General features: G+C 45.7%; 1 protein-coding gene across 3 annotated transcripts in view; it reads right to left on the bottom strand.

Annotated features, from left to right (window-relative positions):
* The window catches only part of LOC123163816 (rRNA (cytosine-C(5))-methyltransferase NOP2C), a 45,416-nt gene extending 34,299 nt beyond the window's left edge, over positions 1 to 11,117 (bottom strand). For 2 of the 3 annotated variants that reach the window (XR_006482002.1, XM_044581198.1), the window contains exons 1-6: positions 10,882 to 11,117; positions 8,343 to 8,667; positions 7,536 to 7,683; positions 7,216 to 7,353; positions 2,751 to 2,813; positions 617 to 738 (exon numbers count right to left, since the gene is read on the bottom strand). Coding sequence is in view for 2 of the 3 variants with exons in the window: in XM_044581198.1 (XP_044437133.1) it covers positions 617 to 738; positions 2,751 to 2,813; positions 7,216 to 7,353; positions 7,536 to 7,683; positions 8,343 to 8,667; positions 10,882 to 11,060 (975 nt within the window). In the remaining variant the exon portion in view is untranslated. Of the gene's footprint in view, positions 1 to 616; positions 739 to 2,750; positions 2,814 to 7,215; positions 7,354 to 7,535; positions 7,684 to 8,342; positions 8,668 to 8,923; positions 8,940 to 10,881 lie in introns of those variants that run through there. The other variant, XM_044581199.1, reaches the window with a different exon arrangement.
* Between the last annotated feature and the right edge of the window lie 1,660 nt (positions 11,118 to 12,777).

Raw genomic sequence — 12,777 nt, 5'->3', positions numbered from 1 at the left:
CATAGGACCAAGTTGTGGTTGGATGGCGAGAAGGTTGATTGTACCCCTAGCCCACTAGGGTTCAAACCCCAAGTTTGCGGCCATGTGTGTTTCACCAAGGCATGATGTTCCTTCAATGAGAGGCTTCCTGCCGATAGCGAGGTGCCTGGTGACTTCATCAATCTTAAAGCTATGTGACTCTATTCTTTTGTAGGTGCATGTATGTGTGTGCTTTAAGGTTGTACTCGGTGTTTCTAAAGAAGAGGATCACCCAGCCCAGAATAATTGCCTTTCCGCTTTTGAAATTCTATTTTTACCTTCCCCAAATAAATCAACCATAGCTCAGAGCTCATTGACACAGATGAGGGTGAGCATGCATTATTGTGTTACCAATCCGAACAAAGCTTGAGATTCACAATCTTTTCTTCCCTTCTCTAGTTCCACAAAAGACCAGCACAAACCACTGTAGTTTCTATTTGCCTTTTGTCATGAAAGAAGGATATTTCATGAAGCCATATATAACACATCAAACCATGACCCGGACACAACATGCAGGGGAGAAACATGACCACATAAGCTCAGACGGCAACATTAACTCGATGCAATATCGTATGCTGAATCTAACATAATGAATTACCTTATTGTGAGATCTATCAAGGGCAACAATTTCTCCTTTGTCCCTCATAAGGATAGCAATTGCTGTTGTTTTCCCTCCTGGAGCAGCACACATGTCCAATATTTGCTCTCCTGGCCAGGGATCTGTTAAATAAAATAAAAAATAAAAAAATTGCACATAAACACATCAGGACAGGAAATACTGTTGTTTATATGAAAAAACACTCAAACCCAGGATAACCCAAGGTCTAGAAGCCATTATAATTACAGAAGCAAAATTCCAAAGCATGCAAGTAATATCTTGTAGGTCAACCATATGTGGACATGCATGTTGCTAGGAGAAAACTAAATCAGATGTCCCACGGTTCAACATTTCAACTGCTTTGTTTCTTAGCAAGAGTAATTGGTTGACTATTCCAACAACTTCTTTTGTAGTTTCAGTTAAATAAAATACGTAAAGACAGGCTATAGCTCGTGCCCTCTAACCTACCCCTGCCCCTCCCGGTGCCTCCCCTCCCAACAGCCCCACGCCAGCTCCTACTCCAAGTTCGGCGGCCACCTCCACAGGAAACATTTCTATCCATATTTAAACAGTTAGAGATCATAAGGACGAGCAGCATAGCTGTCCGTCAATGACATACACCTAACAGCATGGCCATAGCAAATGAGATAATCCAAAAGCAATCCCAACATGACACATAAGCAAACGGCTATAGGCCAGCAGTGATAACAAACATAGATAAAGTTCAAAAAACCAAAAGATTTGAAGGGCACAAAGGAGCCCATCCCACCAAGGCCATCAGTCCACATCTTCATTGATAATCCTTGGAAGCTGAAGCTTTGCTGCATTGGAGGGATGCCACAGTAGCCAGTTCCAGTGGCCTGGGTGGTGTCCAGGGGCAGATAAGGTGCAGGCTGGCAATAAGGTGGTGTGATGTCCAACTCCAGGTTTTAGAAGAGGGCTTCTTGCAGGAAGGAGATGAGACCCCCGGGAGCTTGCCCTTCTTAGATTGCAGAGGGTATGGCATCTTGAGACCATCATGAAGCTGGCTTATGTGAGCGCTCCTCCTGAGTGAAGCTTCAGACATGAACAGTTTGCGTTTGCACCTGAAGTAGGTGATCCGAACACCTCTATCATCCTGGAAGCGATCCTCAAAACGATCAAAACAGGAAACATGCTGTGGGAGCAGTAGCAGCGGGTCCTCTGACAGATTCCGATCAAAGCAAAGCTTCTTAGCGGCAGTACGAAGGTCAGCAGAAGTACTCATATTGACAATAAGTTTGAGGGAAAGGGTGGCTGAGATCCTGCATGTCTACAGTGACCCTCTTTTCAGGAGCTTTGATGTTAACAATAGAAAAAGACATTTAAGAATCTGAATATTTTGCCATTCGAAGAGCAACTCCACCGCTTCCTAAAGACTGACAGGAGAGTTAGCCCAAGCAGTGTCCACAGCGACACTCTCATGATCAGGAGCACTGTCGCTAACACTGTCTGAATATGCATCACTATTATCAATCAGCTAGATCTTAACAGAGGAAGGAGGCTCTGAAGACTGACCATCTTGCAGCTGTTGGTCTCTAACCAGGGTAGGAGGGTGTCCAGGGTCCATGGGCAATTGAGCAGACACATTATCATTCACATTGTTATTCTCACCATATCAATAGGATGGTGATACTGGACAAGACCATGGTAAGGATGTGGGTCTACATGTGCGAAAGGGAGGTCCTCAGCATACGGAATCTGTCCTAGAGGCCTGGGAAGTTTGGAAGCATTGGAGTGCCAGGATGTTCGAGGGAGCTAGGCCAAACATTCAGGCTCTTCTGCATAGGGTGGCCGACGGGTGTGCTTAGCGGTGCCTCTGCCCTCCACGAACACCTTCTTAGGTTGCTTGTCCCCGACTCTTAGTCGGTCTCAGTGAGGTCATGACACCATCCTACAACTACTATTTCCTTAGCTGTAGCCATTCTTTTATTGTTTACCCCGTACCTTTACTTAATCCTAACTTGCTAGAAAGCGAGCAGCAGTTTGTTTTCAGATACATATTATACATACAAATAATAAAGACCACAGCAACAGATAAAATGAGTTGGATAAAATCACACTTCTGGTTGATGTAACAACAAAGAAATGTTCTAAAAAAAAATACAAGTCATACCAAGGACACGAGCAGCCACAATACTTGGCAAATTTTGAAGAAATATCTCCCCTTCAAGCACGTCTAAATGATAAAAGAAAAGGACAGTTAGTTTTAATGAATCTGAAAATGTACAGTACAACAGATGCGAAAGGCATTTTGCATCATCCACAGTTCCATGCTATATCACTTTTTCTGAGCTTTGGAATGCATATCACCACGGTCCACGAACTAGTAGGTCAAACTCAAGATAAATATATGTGTTGGTTACTAGTCCAGAACAACAGATATGATTTACAGTGAAATGTCCGTTATGGAAATATGGAAGCTAACTATGGCTAATGGTAACTTTGTGGGGATCATTGGCACTAGTTCTCACTACCACAGACGATTGCTCAGGTAAAGTTAGCTTTAGGCCAGATATACTTCATGAAGATCATTGCCATGGTACTCCCATATTCAATATACTTCTTAAACAAATCTATTATATCGATTTTTCATTCTCAAAATATCTTACTAACTATTTTAAGATACCTCAAGTACAGGTCCTATGAGAAAATATCATCAGAGCCCTAAGTTTTACGCACAGAAAAGTATAGAACTCAAGCGAAATTTTTCATAAAACTGACTTTGGGGTATCTATTAATTACTAATGAGGCACACTTAAGAATGATAACAACATATAATCACTTTATCTATGTGATTAACTTGGTGAAATTTCTTGAACCTCACTTCTCTATTCCTCTTCTTAAGTGAACCAGGCTCTGACAAACACACACATGCGCGCGCGCACATTCAAGCCCCCTATTAACTTGACTTCCTAGCATCGTCGATTTGCAGGTCGTCATAGTGACACGCTGCCGGCAGCCACCAGGATAGAGCGTCTCCATCAACCCTGCTCTGATACGATGTGGTTAACTTGGGAAAAAGTTTGGAACCTCGCTCTATATTCCTCTTCTTCTATACATGCATCTATATATTGGCCTTGGGGGCTAGGCTCCAATGGCCAACAGTCGGAGATGATTCCGGCAAATCCCTCGGTAAGGTATCCTGCCGTGGTGATTGTCGGAGGGGAAACAAGGAGGCGAGTTTACCCAGGTTCGGGCCCTCTTGGTGGAGGTAAAACCCTACTACTGCTGAGTATATTGCGATTGGGGTGTACAAAGTACAAGTATGAAAAGGGATTGTAATGTATCTATCGACTAGCTCGGCCTCGGCTTATATAACATACCGAGGCCCCTAGGGTTACACAACTAGTCGGCTACGTACGTGGAGGGGAGTCCTCCATCGCTCTCGCTTCCTTGTATTTGATGGCAAGGCTTCTAGAGTCTTCAATTACGAGGCCCGTGGGCTGTACTGATGGCCTAGGGCAAAACCAGCCTAAATGGCACCCTTGGATTGGCAACCGACATGGTGCGGCACCCCTGGGCCGTAACACCGCCTGTAACCCTGAATCGGTCTTCAAACTTGGTTGCACCTTGACCAGCACCGAACTGCACATTGTCTTCAGCTTGCCGAGGTTGAAACTGGTTCTTCAAAGCTTTCCCTAACAGCATCTACTTGCACTCGGCCTTCGAATGACTCAAATGACAGACTGCTTCCGAAGTTGCACGAACAACTTCGGTCTGGAATTGTTGATGAAGATAGCTGACCTGCGCCACAAAAAAAATTCCGCGCATCCAACCCTCGCAGGCTGAACTCCCACGCGACATTGACAAACTCAACTTGTCCAGTCTTGCTTGTCAGACCGGACGGGTCTCATCAGCTAGTCAAACCGGACCATGTGTCAGACCTGAACCACTAGTCAAAGTGACAGTGTGGGAGTGGGCCACACCAAGGCCACGTCCCATGAACTAACGACGTGCGCCTCGATTCCCGCACGCAACTAACGACAGACTCCGCGATCCCCATGCGCCTTTAACGCTGTTATCAGGATACGAAGAGATAGCTTGCTGCGTGGCGTTAATTGATGCCGTTGTTCAACCTCCCATACACCTATATAAGGGCAATGAACCGAGAGGGGGAGGGCTTTACACTCACCTCCTCCGCTTCCTTCTTCCTCGCACCGCTGCCGCGTCCTGCTGCTCCGCTACGCGGCCACACTACAGCCCCAACGCAGCACCACCACGCCACCATGGGCAAGCGCCGCCTGATGAACGGCGAGCCCGTCAACACCGGGAAGGTCATCGCCCGCAAGGAGGTCCCATCGAAGACCAAGGGCAAGCGGATGTCTTCCACTAACCGGCGGCCAGCTAGAACGCCTCGCAAACGGTGGTCGTCTCCCTCAGCCTACCGTCGCCTTCTCGCGCTCTCCGGTCATCGTGGCGGAGAACGGCGATGTCTTGGCGGAGGCCGTGCCCAAGCCGGAGCAACACGAACAGGTTATTTTTCATCCCCCTTCCTCATCCACGGTATTGGATTTCCCATTCATCCTTTCTTTTGAGGTCTTCTGCATTTCTATTGCCTCAAAATCCACCATCTCCCCCCCCCCCCCCTCGATCTTGTGCTTCATCACCCTTTATGAGACCTTTCTTTGTGTCGAAACCCACTTCGGCTTGTGGAGGAGGTACTTCCAAGTGGCTAGATCCGAGTAACTCATCGGCGACTTCTTGGAAACCAATAAAAACATGGCAAGAAGAGTGGTTCTACGTCCACAACCCTCCCCAAGCTGGTATAGTCACACTTTTTAGCCAGGTTCCCCCAATCAGTTCCCCAATAACGTCATTCCTGAAGTCCCAAAAACAATTTGGTAGAAACAGCCACGGTGAAGAGACTTCACCGTAGAGTGTGCGATCTAGCCGACAAAGGCGTGACCCATGTGCACGTGATGCATGTGGCCCTAAGCCGAGGTATCCAGCCACTTCAATCCCGAGCTCACCCAATGCATAGGTACACAAAGGAAGATGATCCCACGAGGGCAATATGGGATCCCTTCTTTGAATCCAAATTCGTCCAAGAGATGCTCTCCCTGCTATTCAAGGGGAAGATGTCGGACTTTCCCACAGCACTATCCAACATGGGCTTCTCAGCCAAGGTGCTCGCTGCCGAGGTAAACATCACTCATCTTTTCCGCTTTGTCAATCCTCATAATCCAAACTGACTGATAATTTGTTCTTTACTCGGCCACATCGCTCATGGAGACCATTCATCGGCTCTGCAGCCCAAGGACGAAGAGACCTCAGAGATGACATTCCTTCACTCCGTGGACAACTCCTAGACTGCCACACGTACGCCGGCCTCCCACAACGAGGGGTTGTCGAACTCCAGCACGGAAGGCTTTATTGTTGTGAAGCGCACCCTAGATGAAGGGGCACCAAGCTCCCAGGTCGACCCGCCAAATCCGCCTAAAGAGGAAGAAAGGTGGGAGAAGCGCCAGAAGATACGCCTGGACCTAGCTACCAGCTCGGCTCCAGCCATTCCTCGCCCAGCGCCACGGGTCATCGTTCTACTGGCGCCACCACGAAAAAGTCCGAGCAAGGCTTAAAGAAGACCTACAAGTCATGTTTTCAGCTACTCTGTCCATTATAGTAGACTTGCTTTTTATATATAATTTGTCTTGCAGGCCACGACGCAAGATAGGCGCCGATCTGGCTGGTGCCTCAATGGGCACTCCAGTCGTGACCCTTCATACCATGTTGCGCACTTTTGCTGGGGCACTGATAGCGGTGCCGATCACCCAAGCTCCTCCTTGCCCCAACATCACCTCCGCTTTCGAAGAGGACGAGCACAGCGAGGGAGCCAACCAGGCCGCACCGGATGATAGGGCGCAATCTGGAGGCGCCACTTCAAGAAGCCCACCTGCAGGCCAACCCCGAGCTTCTGCAGTGGAGAACGGAGGTCGGGAACAAAGAAAATGTCGGGGTGGTTAATTCCCCGGCTCCACAGACGCAAGAGCACCAATTGACACCGTCGCCGTCCTCCATCGATGAACCATCTTCACGCCCAGGGATATCGAAGGCCCTCGTCGTTCACACCGCAGAGGCAAGGCGACTGCCTGCCCTGTGCTCTGTCAAAGCAGTCATGACCCGGGTTCCATTAGAATTCTAGTGCACCGTTTCGGAACATTGTCCGCTCTGCACCATCGGGAGACTAAATAGTCCTGGCTCAACCCCTTTCTAAATGACAACCAACGGGACGCCCTGCGGTTCCTGAAGGAGAAGGCAGACTGGTTAAACCTCGGAGTTAAGCGGATGACCAACGTCTTTCGCCTCGCATGGAAGCGATGTTCTTTGCTCCTTTGCACAAAAATGTATCAAAAAAATTACTATTTGGCAGGAGCTAAGTGGTTCGTGCAGCTTAAGGCTACTGTCAACTGAGGATGTTTAGTAGTTTAATTGCTTCGGTCATGGTCGTTTTGCTGTCACTAACGCATATGTAATTTGGTGTTGTTTGTTTGGATTTGTGGGGTTGTACTTCTAATCTTCTATACACTTTTTCTTAATGCAACGATATGCAGCTCTCTTGTGTATTCAAGAAAAAAACATACCATTAAAAGATGGTAGTTTGTATACCCTCTCAGTCATCTCTACTGCAACTCCATGAAGAACACGAAATATTCCTGCCCTTGACATTGCAGCAATCCCTTGACCAATGTACAAACCCTTTCTCTCTTCATAATGTGCATCTGCAATGTTAAGTAGACTTTACAACTTATGACCTTGTATTTTGATCAGGGGAAACAACATTGTACACCAAACTAAAACAAATACAGCTCAACCATCTATTCTAAGGCATATAAGAAAAAACATATCAATTTATTCAACAAGGCATCAAAGAGAACTGGCAACTTCCACTACAAAAACTCGCCTGACTGCAACCCCTGTAGAACGATTCCTCGTGTTATACCAACAGCCCAACCACTGTCCTTGACAGGTTGTTCAATAGCGACTGACACTGCAACCTTATCACCCTTTTCAACATGTGCACTGCAAGCTAAAACACCAGGGACATACACCTAAAGATAAAGCAAATGAACAGGAAAGATCAAACATACAGAAAAGGGAGTGTGTGCTTCGTAATAACAGTGAACTTGCAGTGAGATAGCATCTACGAGTAGTAAATAAGGTATTCCAAATTTCAAATTCCAGGGAAAAGATGTAGATGGATGAAGACATTAAGATCAATGTACACCACCCAGTCTAGCACCAAGGACTTCTGAGAACTCTTTTCAGTAATTTATCGAATGCAGGTCAAAAAGCTCAAGAGAAAATAAATAGATGCAATAGTCAGCAAAGGGAAAAAACAATATAAGCATATTACATTTAACCAGAAAAAGGGAAATAAATTAGCTAACTGTAGAAGGGCAACAACAATCATTCCGAACTTGTTAAAGGTAGTTTAGTAAGATACAGTAGGTATTCCCAGTGCATCATGAGCATGTTTGTGACATTACGAACGATGTTTTGACTTACTGAGAAGTAGATAAACATGCATGAAAAATGTGGCAAATAAATTTGGGATTGGGAGTGATAACGCAAAACTTGACATCATGCAAGACTTGAATGGCAAAAAAGAAGTCTAATGTCCTACGTCAATGTGGAAGGGTCTGAAAAAAATATGGAAGGAATAACCAACAGTGTCTTTTGAAAGATGGTGGTGGTTTTTAGAACACACCTGGGCTCCTCGAAGAACTGACTCTGCACATTTTCGACTTACAATTATCTCCTTCATAGAGTGACCAGGTTGGTCATTGTAATGCAGAGCATGTGGTCCTGAACCTCGAATAAATAGAACATTTTCAAGGCCTGAATACGGGCACTTGTGCACCAGGTAACTCCCTTCATGTGCTTGCTCTCCACCATTCTGCTCACCGATCTTCAAACCATTAAATCCACAAGAAAGTCCATTCTGATTTACCAATTTCAGCAGTTTTTGCATGACAGTATGAGTGGTAGACTTTAGAGTATTCACACGGATGCAAGAGTAGCAAGAAGGATGCCTGATCAAGAAAGTTAAACTTAGTTTAGTCATAACATAACATTAACACCGTAGGTCATTGGAAATTGGCACGAAACTGCAGATTTAGCTCCTTTTACTACTGCTACCATCAATCTCTACTTGACTGCATGGTGAAGTCACGAGCCACTCTAGTTTTCCACTTGGTATTTCCCAAGACTAAACATAGTAAAGAAAAGTATGTACAGTATAATGTGAAGGAAGCCAAGGACACAAAGTACTATCCCAAGAAAACTCACCATAATCATAATATCCTTGAAGTGTTGCTACGATTTAGCAACATCCACATGCTCAGTGAAGTGATACAAATGGTGTTTGTAGTAATAAGTGGAAGCAGCGAAAGCATATGCACAACAAAGTTCAGTTGGTGGGGTTTGAGCCAAGTTGCAGTTACATGCTCAAACCTCACAAGCTTTAACTCTCAACCCCAAATCATCTTGCTTTTCATCTCTTTCTCGAAACCCATTCTCCTCACACCATATGAATTAGGAAATTAACAGACAGTCATGGAATCAGAAAATTCGACAATCAATACACTTTTGTGGTGAATTGAAGATGAATTTTCTATAAATCAATTGGCCAAGTAAAAGCACACTTCTGTTCTTAAATACCCCTTTTTGAGTTATATTTCTCTCCAGCTTAAATGTTCTTTTTTTTTTGAGAAAACGCAAAAGCTTTGCACCTTGTTGTACTGAAAAGGCAGGGATAAAGTTAATTACACAACCAAGTTGGCAGGTTGGAAACTGAAAACAAGACAAGCAAAGGCAAATGCTCATATTCCTCATCCTTAAACCTAATCACATAAAAAATCCTAAACTTTTACTTACACAAAAAATTATTCCCTCCGTCCCATAATATAAGAGCGTTTTCGACACTAGTGTCGAAAACGCTCTTATATCGTGGGATGGAGGGAGTACTTAATTAACTACTATGCAAAAAGACTTTTTTCCTCCTTCAATCATCAGAGCAACTAAGTAGAAAGTCTAAAGTCAAACAAGTATTGGGAAATCTTGAAACAGTAATTCTAGTTGTGTTTTGCTTTAGCCATTAGATTAAGACTGGTCTTTCCATAATCATATCAGCACCTGGTTTCTGTTTGTACACAGCCACTGTAGTCTCACATTACTTCAGAATCATAGTCGACTGACTTAGGATAGAACAACAGTCTCAGAGTTGAGCTTGTTTTTAAGAACCATGCAGGAGAGATCAGAGTTAAGCTTGTTTTCTATTTGGATTTTTAGGGCCTCTTTGTCTCTTTTATTCGCATGAACCTATGCAAACTGTGCAAAGTAATATGATATAAATGCATGTGCAAAATAGAGGAAGTGGTAAATGTTTTGATTCCTATGAAATTGCTTTGGTTTCTTAGAAACGGCGAAGTATTCCTATCATCCAATGTAGGAGAAATTAAACCACAAAGTCTTCGAACCAATGAGGCCGTTATTCTTCCAAGACATTAGAAGCTTAACTGAACTCTTGGGCTCCTCCGCAGTTCAACCTTAACAGATGACCATTGTTAGACTGCAGGCAGGCTCGCGAAGCGTGGCTTGCAGCATGCCCCATGGCGCTTGCTTTGTGAACAGTCAGAGGAGACCATGGCCCGCCTCCTCACCGGCTGCCTCTTCCCTGAACCTTATGGCACGAGGCCCTTTCATGGATTCAATCGACCACCCGGCTGCCCATTGTTGGAGAATACTTCGTGGATTGGTGACAGCAAGACATCCACTCTGCCCACACCGCCCCTCGAAAGGGCACCTACCTATTCAATGAGCATGCTGTGGCATGGTGGATCTCGAAGCAGCACAATGCCGACTTCTTCCACAATGTAGCCCAACACCCACCAGCTTCCCCGACACAATCACGGCAGAGGTCTGTCTGCAGGCAAAGACAGGGGCACTGAGGCAGTGCTGCAGTGGGTCTAGCGGTGTTGCTTCCGACCCTTCTTTGGGCTCGTACATAACTATTCTGCTATCAACGCATCGAGATGAAAAGCTTTTCGAGTTTCCAGTGGAACATTGAAGTACACAAAACTAACAAAAGCATAGGCACCGGCTGTCTAAGGGCAAGGCCGCCCGCAGAAAAATGTTTAAGCTTATCGCGGCAAAGACCCTAAGGATCTATTCCAGCTACCCTCGTCCGAAATCAAAGCAATAACCAGCAAGGAACCTAAGATTAGCAGGAATTTAACCGAACTCACGCAAGGGCTTGGGAGATGCGGGCGAAGTGGTCGCGGCCGTACGCCGACGCGAAGTACTCCTCGACTTCCGGCTGCCACCGCAGCCCCGGCCTGAACGTGTACCGGTCCGTGGCGGCAGCAGCACCAGCAGCAGGCGCAGCCGCCGCCGCCGCGGGGGAGGCGGAGGGGGAGGAATCCATAACTGCGATGGCGGTCGGGAGGCACTTGGGCGGTTTTGGGGTTTTTTTTTTTTTTTGTTTCTCAGGCAAGGTTTTGGGTTTGGCCTTCTTTGGGCAACGACTCAAAAAAAAGAAACTCTGCTCAGGCTTTGTCTAAAAAAAAACTCTGCTCAAGCTGACAGTACAATAGAAGTAATGTACAATTAAAAATTAAAAATTATGAAACTGTTTATGACAGACATTTTCGTGTTATCTATAAAAATGTGAGAAAAGAACATGTGAAAACAGCAAAATCCATGCTAGAGAAAGTAGCCTTCGAACATGTTTTTGTTGTTTTCTCAAATCACGACACATGTATTCTTTCATAAAATTTACAGGCATGTAGAATACATGAACATGTTTGTTTGAAAAACACATTTTCTTTCCCGCAAAAAAAAAGAAAAAACACATTTTCTAAAAAAATTATCTATTTGTTTTGATTTTAGTCAAAACACTATCCTCCTCAAATAGTTGTCAAACTTTCCCGTTTGTTGCTTTCTCCAAGGACAAAAAGCTTACCGTTCAAGGGTCATGGAGGCGATCTGAAAGACTAGAAGCACCCTTTCACATGCATGTCGAACTGGTCGGGCTCTGCATGCTCTTGTAGTCCTTTGAAGGTGTAGTCGGATATGGGTTCATACTTTTTTTTGAAGGGTAAACACTCCACTTTATTTAAGTATTAGAGCTCGGAATTTCATCCGCAATTACATCTAGAATAGAGTCTGGAGGAACCATAAGCCACACATTACAAATTTCATCCCCTACCCCTACACGTGCTAGCTTATGTGCAGCAATAATCACCGAGCGTCGCACCCAAGTTACCTTCGCATCTTCGAAAGACCGGACCATTTCCTTCACCTCCCTAATCCAAGGCCCAACGGCGCTCAGGTTTCTGGCTGGTTCATTGATCATTTTCACCACCGTCTGACAGTCCAGCTCAATGTGCACCTTATTGACATTACGCTCCCTCGCCAGTTGCAACGCTTTCTTACAGGCAAGGATCTTTGCAGCTTCCGGATCCGCAACCTGAGGGAAATAGTAGCAGGCTCCGGCTATATATGCCCCGTTTTGATCCCGTAAAACCACTCCCCCCCCTCCTTTTTCTCCAACCTATGTCGTGGCTCCGTCCGCATTGATCTTCACCCAGCCCGCCTCAGGAGATTCCCATCTTTGATGAACAATCACTTTTGGAGGTCGAGGTGCTACACCATGTACTTCCCCCCATTCCTTCACATGCATCAGCACAGTCGTCATTATTTCATGTGGTGCACGCTCCTTGCCAACCATAGCCCATACACTGCTTGGATAAACAGCTCCTTCTCCTCTTCTGCAGCACCTGCGAACCATCCTAACAACCAGTTCGACGGCTCACTCTAGGACCTAGTCATCTCTGGTGTGTTTGCCACCATAGCTCCCGTTTCCGAGCGCAACAGCTGCCAAAAGAGTGCTGAGTGTGGGCACGTCCAGAAACGATGGAGTATCGTCTCCTCCCACCCGCACGCCACACAAAACCCCCCTGGTTTAATTCTTCGTCGATGGAGTTCCAAGCCCACAGCCAGTCCATTCCTCACCAATCTCCAAACATGCACTTTGGCTTTCCCCGGTGCCGAGGTATCCCAAAGCGCCATGAAGCCTTTGTGTTTACTGGTAGACGTCGAGGGCTCCGGCCGTCCGGATCTCGACTTATTCATGGACATTC

Source organism: Triticum aestivum, chromosome 7D (assembly GCF_018294505.1).
Source record: "Triticum aestivum cultivar Chinese Spring chromosome 7D, IWGSC CS RefSeq v2.1, whole genome shotgun sequence".
NCBI classification, from domain to species: domain Eukaryota; kingdom Viridiplantae; phylum Streptophyta; class Magnoliopsida; order Poales; family Poaceae; genus Triticum; species Triticum aestivum.
Note: the sequence above shows the minus strand (reverse complement) of the source record. Positions and strands in the feature narration are given on the sequence as shown.